Source organism: Alosa sapidissima, chromosome 9 (genome assembly GCF_018492685.1).
Source record: "Alosa sapidissima isolate fAloSap1 chromosome 9, fAloSap1.pri, whole genome shotgun sequence".
Taxonomy (NCBI): domain Eukaryota; kingdom Metazoa; phylum Chordata; class Actinopteri; order Clupeiformes; family Clupeidae; genus Alosa; species Alosa sapidissima.
This window is the reverse complement of record NC_055965.1, coordinates 1,813,629-1,829,751: the sequence shown is the minus strand read 5'-3', so window position 1 is coordinate 1,829,751 and position 16,123 is coordinate 1,813,629. Positions and strand designations below refer to the sequence as shown.

Sequence of the window (16,123 nt, the reverse complement as noted above, 5' to 3'; positions counted from 1 at the left end):
GCGCCTGGTGTAGCTTTGCCCTTAAGAGTCCCGTGTCCTCTGATTGGTTGGCTCTGGCTCGGTCCCTTAAGGCTTCTACATACCTGACGCACCCGACCGGTAGCGCGACAATGTGACGTCAAAATGACGTAGATCTCTCTTGCGCGCCAGGGTTTTGGCCGTGTAGCGCGAGGTAGCGCACCACTCATTTTTTTTCAGACGAGCGCGACAAGGCGGAAACAGGAAGATGGACTAGTTCGAGGGCAAGCGAGTTGCAGTGTTTTGTTACAGTCGTGAATTTTTAATAGTTTGCTGGATAAGTTAACAAAGTTACTAGTGAGAGTTGCAACACATGGAATTAAGAGGAAAGAATAGAAACGATTTATTTTCAAACAAAGGATATCTATTAAGGCCTGAACAAAATCTCTTTCCACTTCAGGAAATTACACAAACTCATCCAGCTGCTAGCTAGCTAGCTAGCTAACTAAACTGTTTAAATTATTAAAATTTCCCTCGGGATGACTAAAGTACCTATCTATATATCCATCTATCTATCTATCTATCTACCTGTGCACACACCTTGGAAACTACATGATAATGATGATGGTAGTTGTGAATAGTAGCAACCAAAGTCTGAAGTACCATCACAGAGGCTAGCTACTGGTGTTTCTTACTGCAGCTTCTTCTGCTGTGTAAGTAGTTAATGTTAGTCTTTTCACAACAGCGACACCTCTGTTCAGGAGAATATTGCAACTAGTGTTGCGACCACCACGCGCGAGTATAAATGGTTACCGCGCTTCTGTGACGTCACATTGTCGCGCTACTGGTCGGGTGCGTCGAGTATGTGGGACGTTTTACCCTGCTGAGCGGGACAGGGGTGCTCTTGCTGAACTTGTCGGCACTCATGAAGATGGGCTCTGAGGGCATGGCCTCAAACTCCTCCAGCTCCGCAGTCTCTCCACCTCTCACACCCGCACCCTCCTCCAACACCACCACTGAGTCTACAGGGCCGAGAGAGAGAGAGAGAGAGAGAGAGAGAGAGAGAGAGAGGGAGGGAGAGAGGGAGAGAGAGAGAGAGAGAGCATATTATGTCATTGAAGAGCAAGTGTGGCAGGACCTCTGGAATGCCCTATGGTGATAGACCCACACTTATGAACATGCAGAAACACACACCAGTACTAAACACATACTAAAGAACCATCATGCATGGACACAAGCATTCTACAGAACATTTAAGACATAATCATCTATTTATATTTGTTTCCCCAGATTAGATTTTCAAATGACCTCGACTACCCATGCATAATATTACTATCTACTGCCATAAATCATAGAGAAAGGGGGGGTGAAAAAACACACGCAAAAAATACAAAAACACACACACACACACACTCTCTCTCTCTCTCTCTCTCCCTCTTTTTCTCTCTTTCTCTCTCTCTCTCTCACACACATACAGAAGATGGATGAGTGGTCACACAAGCGGCATCTTCATTGATTGGTTGTCTTCTGGAGAGCAGCATTTCGATTCTGAGCGACACACAGACAATTGAGCAACAGTGGCACAGTCCAGACCTCTTGAGCACTTCGGGTCTAAGCCAGCGAGGATGGCGCTCACTGCAGCTTCATCCCCCGGGGTGCAAAACAATAACCCAGGAGCACATCAACACAAAATTACAGCAGGAGAGAGAAAAAAAGTGGGGGTGCTGGTCTGGACGTGAAGCCAGCTCCTTTTCACAAGTCTGGATGAGCATGTTACCCAGACAAGATGGAGGAGAGCTCAAATGGCCCTCACTGTTGCCATGCAGGTCACACTCCTCGGAGTTAGAGCACACGGATGGGGAAGGCTGATGGAGTGGGATCAGACTAACAAGATGGAGGGGAGAGAGGCTGGATTAATCAACACAGCTGGGAATCACCACCCATCCCCCTCCCACTCCGCCTCGAGAGCTGGCAGGCAGCGGAGCGATGCTGGAGAGGGGATCGGATGGATCGTGGTTTGATTGGTTTTCCCTTGCCGGGGAAAAGAGCAGTTAAAACAAGAAGAATCACTGAGTGAAAAGTTAAGACATGGAGAGAGAGGAGCGGACAGGCAGACAGGCAGCCAGAGGAGAGGAGGCATCGGTGGGGTGTGGGGGGGGTGTGGAGGTCCACACGTGGAGTACCTGCCCAGGATATGCTCCTGTGCAACCGGCCCTGTAGCTCAGGCGTCCACAGAGAGGCCAGAGCGCCCACTGCAGAGGGAAGAAGCCAGCCGGCATCACACACACACACACACACACACACACACACACAGAGCGACAGCAAAAAACAGCTCCATACAAAACTCAAAAGGCAAACAAATTAACATGGAATATAGGTACAACATGTGAATAAAACAAGGCAAAGACATCAGATGTGCTGACAGCAATCAAGACAACACTGGATCTTTGATGTGCCTGCGATAACACTCTGATGATGTAGGAACCTGTGAGTGACACATAGGCTCATACTAATCACATTCATACTCGGAGTTGGAGCCCAACACACATGAATTACACATGAGGTTTTGGTTATGCACATCAGATAGACACTGGACCATATGCACAAAGCACATGGAAAGGGTGGCTCTGAACAGTACTTGTATTGGGTTGTTCTTAGACATTTAAAAAATAGCCTTTGATCCCATGTCTAGTATGGATCTCAAGGAAAAGATTTGGAACAAACAAAAACAAAGATAAAGAACAAGCCAACAGAAGTGCTTTCACTGGTCGTGCTTGAGGAAAGGCTTCGAAAGGCACAATTACAGATAAAAGGATCAACAGAGAAAAAAAAGAGAAAAAAAGTTTTCCTGAATGCAGTTTGTTAACGAGTCAGCAAGATACAGCGATTATAAATTGTGCAGCATGAACAGGAAATAACAGATCTTGTTGGTGTCATCAGGATGCACAATCCAAAGGCATTTTAACATCAAGCTCCTGAGCGCTAGTAGAACAATGAAGAAGAAAAGAATGGTCTTCAAACTTTTCTTATCTTTAAACTTCTAAATCTTTTGCACATCCAACAGGTGCTGCATATGCTAATGATTAGAACACGCCACTTCACTCACCTCTTCCACAAGAGCCCCATCCTTAGCTGACCCTCAAGCATGTTCACTCTACCTTCTCCAAAGTATCCGTCATGTTGAGGACAAACCTAGCTAACTCTACAGCACACACTCACACACACACTATGCATGGGATTGCGCAGAATGTCTCCACAAGCGTGTATCCAGGTCGCGTGTGTGTGTGTGTGTGTGTGTGTGTGTGTGTGTGTGTGTGTGTGTGTGTGTGTGTGTGTGTGTGTGTGTGTGTGTGTGCGTGTTTGTGTGCGTGCGTGTTTCCTCACCTGTGTTGGAGCGCTGGATGAGCGAGGGCTTGCTGAGGGCTTGCGGCGTGTCTGTGGCGGCGTCCACACTGGTGCTGGTGGGAGCGGCCGGCTCCTTGATGCCCTCCATGGCCATGAGCACGCTGGAAAGCTCCTGCAGCGGCATGTTGCCCAGCTCCGACGAGAACGGGCTGGGAGGGTTCTCCAGGCACATCAACCAGCTGGTGTTGCCTGCACACACACACACACACAAGGAACCGGTGAGACAAAACTCATGCAAACTCAGCTCAAAGCTCCGTCTTCACAACGAGTACAAATGGCAATGTAGATTAAGATGAGGCGATTTCTTAGGCAGGTATTGACTTGGGACTATATTGGGGCGAAGCACTGCTACTTGGGCGCCGAGATATCACGCAACACATCAGTACTTTCACTCGCCACAGCACGGACAATCTCTAGGAATAACGACTTCCGAGTTGTTACTTACTCACGAGTTAGGAATTACAACTTGCAAGTTTTTAGTACTGACTGACTGACTGACTGACTGACTGACTGACTTACGAGTTAGGAATTCCAACTTACGAGTTCCAAATTCCAAATTACAACTTGCTAGTATCATTTGTATCGTACAGTTGAAATTACGACCTAAAGGGGGTGTGTCTCGGTGAAATGTCCGAAGATAGCTGGGAGATTTACACTTTCCAACTCCGGCGGGGGATTTACGAGACAAATGGATAGATCCATTACTTACAAGTTATTTACTTACTTACAAGTTCCGAGTTACGACTTACTACTTACACCTTATGACTTCCGACTTACTTACTAGTTACTTACTTAAGACTTCCGAGTTACGACTTACGATATGGCTTACTTATGAGTTACTTACTTACTTACTTACTTACAAGTTACTTACTTACGAGTTATTAATTACTTTAACTTTACGTTACGTTAAAACGTTACGTTATGTTTACGTTACGACTTCCGCGTTACGACTTACGACTAACTTACGACTAACTTATGACTAACTTACGACTAACTTACGACTAACTTAGTAGTTACTTACTTACGAGCTGTTACTTACTTACGAGTTACTTACTTATGAGTTAGGAATTATGACTTACAAGTTGGGACTTAGGATGTAGGCGGTAGGACTAATGCTGCATTCGTTTTGTCTCTTGGCAAACTCAGAGGTTGTCAGTGACATCATGTCAGTGTTAAAAATACGAGCTATTTGTGTTTTATTGGTCAACAAGATGCGCTACTGTTTGTTAGCAATTGGCTATTGTTAGCAATTGTCACTAGCCAGTTTTAATGAAGCATTACACAGTGTTTTACCCAAACAAACGTCATAGCAACATAGCGACAGATAGAAGTTGGACACTATTGTTTCTACTACTGATTTAATGTGACACAAATCCAACAGAACTGCTAATAAACAGAGCATATACTGTTTAGGGCAGCCGTGGCCTACTGGTTAGCGCTTTGGACTTGTAACCGGAGGGTTGCCGGTTCAAACCCCTGACCAGTAGGAATGGCTGAAGTGCCCTTGAGCAAGGCACCTAACCCCTCACTGCTCCCCGAACGCCGCTGTTGTTGCAGGCAGCTCACTGCGCCGGGATTAGTGTGTTCACTGTGTGCTGAGTGTGTTTCACTAATTCACGGATTGGGATAAATGCAGAGACCAAATTTCCCTCACGGGATCAAAAGAGTATATATACTTATACTTATACTAATGGGTGCAGCCATCTTGAAATTCAAAATCGTAGTACTCTAGGTTCGACCAAGTTGATGAGACGCGGTAGAACTTCAGAGGGCATTTCTTTTGCAACTTTAACCTTTGAACTGATGAAAACAGCTCTGTGGACGACTTGTACAGACAAATAAAATAAGGAGGTGGGTTTTAGGAGTTGGGAGTTGGGGCTTAGGAGGTAGGACTTAGGAGGTAGTGCAATTAGGCAAATGAGACATCCTCAATGATGCCGAGCTTTGAACGATTTCCAGGGCTCAAGCTGGAGGTCCGAGGACCGAGAAGAGAGACCGCATGCAAACAGACGATTGAGATCCACCCCTGGAGTGGTTCCTGGGGGAAATCTAGGAGCTGCGATGCACACTGAGGCCTTCACAATGATGAGACAGCGACAGAGCTGAGACCTACTCTACTGTCTTGGGCTCACACAGCAATCACACATGGAACAAATGAACAGGGACATCGACTGCATAGAGTGCCTAAAAGACTGCGGTTTCTAAAAGACAAAAAGGTAAAGGCACTATCAGCGACGCCGGTTGGTATCCCATAGAGAGAAGTAAAACAGAGGGATAGAGTGGAGGGGAGACTAAACAAAGAGAAAGAAATGCATTGCTCATATATCATCTTAATGCTAGCCAGTCGGGGATATGCAAAGGGCAGCACTGTGGCTGTCAGGTGGCATTACAGAGGGGACGGCATGGGAAGAAGTCCAAGGTCAGGTACATTTCAAGTAACAACGATGATAAATTACAAATCCTCAGAAAGTATAACAGCAAAGTCACAAGGCTCCTGTGGGCTTAAGGAGGTTAGAAGCAACTAAATTGGATCATAATGAGGATGGGATGCAACTCCCTGTGTGTGTGTGTGTGTATACACAAGTAAAAGAGATGGATGGAGTATTTATGAAAACGTTTCCCATTAGCCACCGAGGGTTAGCTCTGCCTCACCATTTTTCTACATCTCGACACAGCTTTAAAGGCCCCCTAAAGAGTTGTTTACCTTAAATTTTGAATGCGTTATTAGGGCGAACGTCATTTCCGCCACTCTCGGACCAGGTCTTATCGCTTGTAAAACAGCCATAGGAAGTTTGGTGTTCAGGTAGGAACACTGCCCCACCTCCGAAATCCAAAATGGAAGAGAGTTACTATGCTACAGGAATTCGGAGATCTCTTTCTACAGACTGCTGTCGGTGCATTCCCTCTATATTGTATCGGAGTTATGTTCATACTTTGTTGTCCAAGACGCATATTTAGTTCATTATTGCACTTCTCAACTGTAGGGGGACCCCGAGAGCAAATCTTCTTTAGTGCTGCTTTACAGTAAGTTAAAGTTGATATTTGTTCCCCTGTGTATGTGTGTATGCGTGCGTCTTTATTTTAATTGAGCATGGTCATGTGATGCAACTCTTACACTGTTTTGGTCAGTGCAGCCCATGTTTAACATTTGAAGCTGTGTACTGTATGTCTGGCTCCTCACCTGATGGTCTGCGGATGAAGATCTCGGCCCAGCCCTGCGTGAGCATGGGGACAAACTCTGCCAGACTGGCCTTCTCCTTGAGCGGCGGGGGTCTGGAGGAGGAGCTCTGGTCATCAGCCCCACGGAGGGAGCCGAGGCCGTCTAGCGGCGGCCCAGGAGGGGGCACCCCGAGCCCGCCGAGCTCGCCGTCAGTGGGGGACACCAGTGGGCTCAGACTCTGGGCCGGGCCCACACGCAGCGCATGGCCACCTGGAGAGGGAGTGTGTGTGCATGGGGTCAACAACTAACACAGACGAACACAGGCACACACATAGATACAAGTCATGCGCACACACACACACACACTCACACTCACTCACACTCACGACTCCATGTCTTTTCCCAAAATGTCCACAATGAACACCTACAAAATTGTCAGTTATTCATTTCAATCTTGCACACACACACACACACACACCTGACATGGAGCGCACGCGTATGCGTGTGTTTCTGCTGTTGAGCTGCTGGGTGGACTGGGACTCGAGCTTGGCTGGAGCCTCTTTCGTCTGTCTGGTATGAAGTGATGGGTCTGACCTGCAGCGCAAGAGCAGGAGTTACAGGAGAGCACCCATGGGTGGGACTGTGCATGTGTACACGAGTGTGTACATAACTGTGTTTGTGTCTGGTGCATCTGTCTGTGTATGTGTGTGTGTATGTGTGTGTGGTGACCTGGTCATCTCCCCTCCTCCTCCAGGCCGTTGAGCCATGTCCAGCCCCAGGAGGGCTTGAGTGCGGGCGCCTCCACTGGTGGTGATGGTGACCAGCTTATTCCCCACCAGCCAGGTCATGCTCTGGCCTCCTGACAGCAGGAAGTCTGCTATGGGAGACCTGCAGGGACACACAGCACCACCGCTCACCACACAGGCAGCACAGACAGATGGGTGCAAACCAGGCCATGAGTGCTTAGACACTGGCAAATTGGCATTGAATTCTAACATTCCAAGATCTAAATTAGTGGTCCTTCAGATTGTTAGCAAGTTATGAAACTAATCTAGTCTGAACACATTATGACAGGGATTCTTGTGCTTGCATGTTATATTTTAGAAGTGTCCTGATTTAGCCACTGTACCCACCAGATTCACACACCCAAACAAGATATCCACATCAAAAGGCTTTCCACACTCAAAACATAAACACAATCTCACGATGTGTCAGACACGTTTGCACACTGACTCCCAAACTAAAAGCAAAAAAAAAAGTTTTGAATGGGTTCAATTTTTTTGCAACTTCACATCTGTATGATGTAATTGGATGAGTCTCTTGACTGCAGCGTTCTGAATTTGATGGACCGAAACCCACACACCAAACTAGAGATTTCAGTGTGCAAAGGCCTCGACACACACCTCTTTGGCAGAGCAGAAAAGTTGGAGAAGACATAGCGGGCCATCATGTCCAGGCAGGTTTCCGTCAGCTCCAGGTGGACCGTCTTAAGCGTGTCATCCGCTTGCAGCACGGCGTTCTCGTCTGCGGAGCCGAGGCTGCAGGTGGTGCTGGAGGTCTGCATCCTGTAGGGGGAGCCAGAGAGGACACGCGTGAGGGCTCTAGCCCGCTTGTTCTGCCCTACTTCTCAACCAAAAGCCGCCTCCACACCACCTCCAGTGCAGTAACTATTAGCAGCCATTTTAGCATCTACATTAGCATTTGATTTTTACACTAATTCCTATTGGCAGCTCTAATGGTGGCATGGCAAGAGGTTTTGGATGAAACAGTAGGGCATTAAAAAACAAGGTGAAAGCATGCAGTTACCCACAAACAACCTTCACAAAGACATACCATAGACACACAATACACACACGCTTTCTGTTTCCAGAGATCTTTCTTGCATGCTTAGACACAAACACATGCACACACACACGCACACACACACACACACACACACACACACACACACACACACACACACACACAAAAGCTGAGACTTGGTAATGCATAGGTGTAGTATAATTAGGAAACCTCATCTTCCCTTAATCTTAAATGAGATTCAAAAACAATAATACTTCTATTTGGTTATGTAAAACAGGCTACTGTTGAATGTGATTGACATGTCTCCTGCTCAGAACGCTGCAGGCAACACGCTGTGAGATCTACTAAGACCACTCTCCACTGAGTAGAGAACAGCACCAGGATCAAAACCAGACCACACCGAACGCATGACGTGCCTTCAAAACAATAGTGAACACCTCAGTGGGTAGCAAAACAGCAAAGAATATTCTTTTAGGTCAATATTATTATTCTGTTGCCTCCTACCACCTCTGAATCTACCATCAGGCAATACCCTGGGGAAAATTAAAAGCAGGGAAGATTGCCTTTACATATAAATAAGCAATATTGCCTTTACATATAAATAAGCAATATAGGCTTTATTATAATAAGCAATATAGGCTTCATTATAATAAGCAATATAGGCTTCATTATAAACGAGGCACCAGTGCAGGCGGAGGCAGATTACAGCATGTAAGTGAAGCTGTTGCATAAACATCATCGGTCACTGCTGTCCTGTGACTCGGCATGAGCCTGACAGAACTCTGCAGGGTGTCATTTGATGAGCTGCCAGCTAGATGTAGGCTCATGCCAGATCTAAACAGGTGAGAACGTCTTATCAGCCTGACGACCTGTAGCATCGGAGGAAAGCATTTTCGCTCCGTGTCATTCTCCTCCTCACGGAGCCCGCTCTTCTGTGAACACAACACAGTGTGACAAGATGGTGTCGACATGCTGCTACCAACAATCTCCAAGTAGCCAAATATTTGTGAAGCTAGACTGCTGTGCTCGTCATCTAATACCCGCTTAGCTGGGATGAAGGGATGAGTACAGAGAGCAGGGGCTAAGCTAAAACACAGAGCAAGGCTAGTCCCTCAGGCAGAGCGCATCTCAGCCCTGGCCCTAAGCTAGTAGAACATATCAGACAAGAAGCCTCAGAAGACTTTGCTAGAGGAAGAAACAGTGGTGTGGTCAAAGACAGCCTGGCAAGAAATTGATACATTTGGAACGTAGGCTAAAACCAGAGCAGAAAAAGTTGTATGAATTTAGTTGTTTTTTTAGTTACTTAAGATTGGAGGGAAATATTGTGACTTCTTCAAAGCCATCACAATGTAATAAAAGATACATTCTTAAGAAAAAGCCAATCACTACAGGTGTGTAACATGACAAATAATGGGGTGAGTAAAGGATCTATACTGGTAAAGTACAAAATGAGCACAGAAGAAAACACCCCAACGTCTATTAATCTAAGTAATACAATATAGCAACCAACTTTCTTTATTTTGGATAAAAACTAAGACCTTAAATGTTAACTAAGAACTTCTATAGGGAGCTACACCTAAACACACCAAGTCTCACATTGTGCCAGCCACCAGCATCCAGAAAGCAGGTGAAGTGGCTGTCTGACCGCAAAGAGTGTGGCCAGCTGTAGCTGCGATGGTGGACACCCTACTTAAGCAGAAGGAGTTTGTGCCCCCTGCACAAAACCAATGAACTGGGACTACACTGGCCCACTGCATTAGGACTGGTGATCAGAGACTATGAATGATGAGGTGTCCACAAAAGCAGAGAGATTGTGCTGATTTTGTGTTCAACAGATTGTCTATGATCACAGCATGATTACCACCTTAAATCATTCTATCACACAAGGCTTGTTTACAGTTACAATGTTCATTGCACTTGAGAGACTGAACAATGGCTTTTCAACGGTCATTGACAAGCTCTAATTTGTGTCAGCCGGTAGGACAAAGAACGTCTGAATGACTAAAGAAATAGTTGACATTTTTAGTTCATCCACTCTATTGTAAGGCAAGCAGATAGCTGTGTTGAGTGGAGAGCTGTACAGTGAATTGGATAGAACCACTATTCCCTCGGTATCAGATGTCCTTTGAACAGGTTTGAACTTCTAAATGAGTCTACTTGGGTAGAGTATTGTTTAAAAATTGAACAGAAAATGCCATCCCTCCTCAGGAATACAAAAAAAAAAAAAAAGAGGCTTTTGTCTTGCAGTGGAACTCTTAGGAACTAATTTTAAGCAGATCCATCTGCAGACAGCACTAGCAGTGTACTGATGCTATGTATGTGTATGTATATGTATATGTATATATAGGGATATGACATTCAAAATGTAATGCTCAAACCATCTTTAGACATTTCACCATTGTTGCACAATACACAATAAATGTTGTATGGATATCTGCAATTTCAAATCAAGAAGGCTTTGGGTGGCTTTAAATTAATGGAATGAATGAACGACCTACAACTGAACAGTTAAAATGTATTTAACATGGAGAGATTATTAGTGACAAGTCCAAATGAGGTTATGCCAGGATATCTCCACTCATGGAATGCCTCTCGTTAAATCAGCAAATTAATAAATAAATAGCAATTAATAAACTTCAAAGTTCAATCTGACCTAACTGTTGTAAAACTGCCTATATGTACAACCCAGCATCCTCTGCTAAACAGGTGCTGTAGGTAGTGAGATGACTGAGCATTTGGCCATCAGCTGGGATACTGAGTGGGTCCACACTGCCATCTGCTGCAAACAAGCACAAATAGAAACGTCTACACCTCTAGCCAATCAGGATTGGTCACCTCATTGTGCAATGAACATTCCCCTTACTGTGCATAAGCTGATACAGTGAGCAAATCGCCATTAATATATAGCATTTAGGCTGACTCTCAGATAGAGCAGGACAACCAGCAAGCCATATCGATACTGTACCTGTGTTTTGCTTAGGACCATTAATAACACACATGAACAGTGCTGGGTTTCTGCTATAGGAAAGTCATCCACCTCTCTGAGCTTACGGGTTGTAGATTATGAACCCCATAGCATAGGAGTGCTGACCCCATCCACACATCAGCTAGAAGATTGAGTGTAGCCAGGCATTGGTTTGTGTAGCTGTCAGTCTGCGCAACCCCCTTACAATAAGCATGCAGTCTCACCTGCAGCCGTTATGTCACACATTCATCCAGATCAAAACACCAAACCACACCTCCAAATTATGCACAACATTCAAAGAACAAACAAATAAACAAACAAACAAACAAACAACAAAAAGGCCAAACGGTGTTAACTCAAAGAGCAACACTGATGCAAATCAAATCTCAAAAGCACATGCAGCAAAAAACAACTTTGAAAAAAAAAAAAAAACAAGAACATCAAAAAAATCAAAGCAAACTGTCGGCATGCACCCTTGCCCCCCAGGATTGCCCCAATCCAGGTCACCCTGGCAACCACCCACCACCCTCCATGTTTCCATGGAAACAGCCCCCCTCTTATGCCCAGCCATCCCACCCTCACCCCTGTAGAAAAGGAAGTAAAGAGAAAGAGGGGGGTGACGATGTTGCTTATCTGTGTTGTGGTCACTGTTACCCAGAATGCTCTACCTGCGCACCGCGTGCTCGGAGACGCTGATGCTTCGGGAGCGGAAGGCGTCCATGGCAGACAGATCTTTCAGCTCTTTAATGGGCGAGTTGCTACTTGGACCCTGCTTCGCCACTTTAGCCGCGCGCAGACTGGCCGTGGTGGAGCAGCGACGTGGTGGGGGTGGTGCGGGGAGCGGGGAGGGAGGGCAGAGGGCAGAGGGGTGTAGAGAGGGACAGTGTGGTGCCCCAACGTCACGGCCGGGAGGCAAACGGATGGACGGGTGGCAACACGACAACAGCAGGGAGTCGGACACGGTGGGATTGGGCAGTGGCGGGGGCACACGGAGGTCAAGGTCGTGGCAGGTTCGGCCATGGTTGGTGGAGTTGGAGAAGGGAGATGCAGCCAATCAGTGAAGAGGGATCCATGTGGTTGGACCCGCCCCCCAAACCCGACCCGCAGAGACGGCCCAGTCAGAGGAGGAGGGAGGAGAGGGGGAGGGGTCGAAGTGAAAGTTGGAAAAAAAAAGAAAATTTAGCAGTGCACGTTAACAACAGGAAATAGGGAGTAAGGAAAAAAACTAGAAGAAACAAAGAAAACCACACAACAAGGCAGAATAAAGAACACAGTTTCTCTTCCAGCAGAAATGAAGATAAAATATTTAAGAAATACAAAAAGGAAATGAACACAAAACACATCAAATAGTAGGAAAAGCAACACAGTGCGATGATCTCTATTCAGTCCAAATAATACCCCAGAACATCAGCAGCAGGGTCTGTGTGAGTTAACTAATGAGAAACAGGACATGAATTATTGAGGAGTGCATTTTCAAAACCAAACATGGACGGGTTGGAAAAGAGCAAAAATCAGCTCAACTGACTAACGGACTGAAACTAATCCCAAATTAGTCTCTTATCAGTGCTGTTGTTCACCTGATGACGGGTACAGTCATCTGAGAGTGTACAGTATGTTCTTTCAGTGAAATGTGTTCAGCAAGTTGTTCACTTATTTCTATCTATATCTTCATACTTACTGTTATGCATTTATTTAAAGTTACATACATCGACCCACTTATCCAACATAGCATAACAACTAAGATATGTTTAGAACTGTGACCATATTCCCAACCCATGGGAAGAGCTGGACATGCAATGTTCCAACCTAACAAAAACAACACAAGCAAAATGCCAATATGGTCTGGAATATATGACAGGGATGAAGCATAAACAAATGAATGACAACTAAGGCAGTTGAGGAGAAAATCAAACTGATGGAATTTACTGGGGATGATGCTTGGGTGAGGAGGAAGGGATGACCCGATAGGCCAGAGGTCAGTGTGAAGGGTTACCATGGCAGCATGATTGTCACGACTGTTACTATGAGACAGTTGCTGTGGGGAAAGTGTTGATTACTATGGGATATGTGTTTTGATTACAATGGCAGGTTAGACTAGTTGGGTTTACAAAATTATGCCGATAACCAGGGAAATAAATAGCAAAGAGCAAACCAAGCTGGAGGCCCTACTGGCCTCCTCAGGATAAAGGACACTGAGGAAAGAATCAATCAGAGGAGAGGGTGCCGAGGGGAGGGCCGAGGTCTGTCCTACCCCTAGTACACGCTGTGGCCACAGCAGATGCCCACCAATGCCCGGCTTAAGATTTTCACCCATTATGATCTCATCGTACGTGGCTATTTCCCAGCACCGGAGACAAGCGCGTCCTTGCATTAGCCGGGGGGGGGGGGGGGGGTTCGGGAGGGTCTGGTGCTGACCAGAGGGACATGGGAGTGTTGCGTCTGCATGGCAACAGTCTTAGCATCAGGTTCAACTAGAGTTCAAAAAGACTCTCAGTCACATGGGATACAAAGTGGCGTGTTGAGTTGTTGAGTTATAAGGTGTGTGATTACAGGAGGAGAGAGAGAGAGAGAGAGAGAGGAAGGAAAACATGTATACCAAAAATATATATTGAGATCATGTAGATAATATAAATAAATGATCTATGGCATAAAACAAATTAAATCTAAAAGGGGAGGAAACTGAATGCGACAAACCAAGGAGGCACACAAACCCAGCATAATATTCAATAGACTGAAAACAACTCAACCAGAGGCACACATGGCATGCACTGCAACATGGTCCAAGTCTGTGGCATCTACACCATGGTCTTCACCACTAAACCAGACCATGGTGTATATGTAAAATGGAGTGTGTGTGCGCGTGTGTGTTTGCGCGTGTGCGTACCTCTTGGGCCTTTCATTCAAGCTGGTGCTGCGAGCTCTAAAGCTGCTCTGCTCCAGGGTGTCATCAAAGGGTAGCAGTGCATTAGAGCGCAACCCCTACAGCACAAACACACAGTGTTCAAGTGACTACAATACCTGTGCACATTTTAAACACCAACGGGCCCTTGCCATTCTTCCACCACTACCAACGTCATTGGCCACGTCAATGCGTTAAAATATCTGCCCATGCTGCACTTGCATCTCCACACAGAATGCTGGTGCTCCTACCTTGGTGATGTACTGCACAAAGTCTTTCCTGAAGGGCAGGCGGCAGCGGATGAACCACATGGCAATCACGTGATGGGCGAGAGACACTATATACTGATTGAATCTGGAGAGAGACAGAGATACTGGTGTATTATCTGGTGAATGTTACTGCCATGAGTGTTTCTACAGTGTTATGGGTGTAGTTCTGTGCAAGTGCATAGTGTTTTCTGCTATACATATTCTACATACAAATCGAATGTATTGCAACTGTACGGTAAACATAATTAAAATATCTAGAGAGCTTAATTCTTTAAAACGTTTTTTGTAATAACTGTGTATGATGGCTGTGCAGCGGTGTGCTGTTGTGTGTATCGGTGTGGCGTTGTGAGCAACTCCTCCAACTCACTTAAAAGGATTGGTGTAGGGGAGGGAGATGGCAAACACACTCACATACTGCTCCGCCACAAAGTTGGCATACAGGTGAGGCAGTCGCACCAGAGCTGACATAGCAGGAGAGAATCAACAGTCATCTGCGTTAGCTTTCAGCTAACAACATCAAGAGACAGGAGAGAATCAACAGTCATCTGCGTTAGCTTTCAGCTAACAACATCAAGAGACAGGAGCTTGCCACGGCACAGGCCATCATCCACCCAAACCTTCTGCCTCGGCCACTTTGAAGGGTGGCACGGTTTAAGGTGTTCAGAGGGATACTTAGAAGCACACTGTACTTCAGAGGAGATGTGCTGTGTCTGCAGAATACGCTGCTGGCTACACAGAATAAGAAAACCTGGAGCTTGTAATAATTCCACTTTCTACCAGTTTAAATGTTCTACTGGTCTAAATTTACATTATGCCTTACAGGAAAACAGGACACATATAAACTAGCTATGTAACAAATCAGAATTTAAAGCACAAGACAATCACTGAGTGTAATCTTTTGGTTTGAATTAACCATGTCGAATATGAAAACTACTCTGGCCTGGTCAGGGGGCAGAGACAGCGCTGTTGAGAGCCACTCACTGGACAGAAACTCCAGCATGGGCGACGCCATGGCGACGGTGGCAGAGATGTGCGTGAGCTTGACGATGAGGGCAGGCAGCAGCTTGATCATGATGTCGGGCATCTCTACCGTGCACATGGTGAGAGCCACCACACACTGCTTGGCACAGCGGCAGATCAGGCCCGTCTCCAGACACTGCACCAGCTCCCTCTGAGGGGGGAGAGAGAGAGAGAGAGAGAGAGAGAGAGACCAGGTGGAGAGATGGGGTGAGAGAGAGAGGGGAAAAGAGAGAGAGATGGCATGAGAACAGCATGAAAGAGACAGAGGGACGGGAGCAGAGAGCAAATGTGAGGAGTGTGGCAGACAGAAGGAGGCAGATTGTGGAATAGCACAAAATAAACAAGCAGGCAGTCTACTGGGGATTTTCCGTTGGCAATTTCCCATTGAACGCATCAAGCTGGGCCATGCCGAGCTCATCTGAATTTCCACCAGAAGTTGAAGGGCACCAAACTGGGGCTTTACGTTTTCATTTTGGAACCTCTACTGAGCTGGGAGCCACCACAGCAGGCCAGTCCAGCTGCCCATGCAGCAGATGGTGCTAAGGATGCCATCTGCTTTAGGACTCACACTCCGGCCTCATTCAGCTCTTACAGCACTTATCTGATTGGCTGTTGGAATCCGCCAATCTGACTGGCAGAGACAA

General features: G+C 46.1%; 1 protein-coding gene across 4 annotated transcripts in view; it reads right to left on the bottom strand.

Annotated features, from left to right (window-relative positions):
- Positions 1-16,123, bottom strand: part of tsc2 (TSC complex subunit 2) — a 40,272-nt gene that overhangs the window by 10,910 nt on the left and 13,239 nt on the right. For 2 of the 4 annotated variants that reach the window (XM_042105502.1, XM_042105503.1), the window contains exons 22-33: positions 15,441-15,630; positions 14,827-14,920; positions 14,442-14,544; positions 14,176-14,270; positions 11,960-12,088; positions 7,927-8,088; positions 7,253-7,411; positions 7,002-7,117; positions 6,545-6,793; positions 3,343-3,552; positions 2,142-2,210; positions 838-980 (exon numbers count right to left, since the gene is read on the bottom strand). In XM_042105502.1, the coding sequence (XP_041961436.1) occupies positions 838-980; positions 2,142-2,210; positions 3,343-3,552; positions 6,545-6,793; positions 7,002-7,117; positions 7,253-7,411; positions 7,927-8,088; positions 11,960-12,088; positions 14,176-14,270; positions 14,442-14,544; positions 14,827-14,920; positions 15,441-15,630 (1,719 nt within the window). The remainder of the gene's footprint in view (positions 1-837; positions 981-2,141; positions 2,211-3,342; positions 3,553-6,544; positions 6,794-7,001; positions 7,118-7,252; positions 7,412-7,926; positions 8,089-11,959; positions 12,089-14,175; positions 14,271-14,441; positions 14,545-14,826; positions 14,921-15,440; positions 15,631-16,123) is intronic. The other 2 variants (XM_042105504.1, XM_042105505.1) reach the window with 2 other exon arrangements.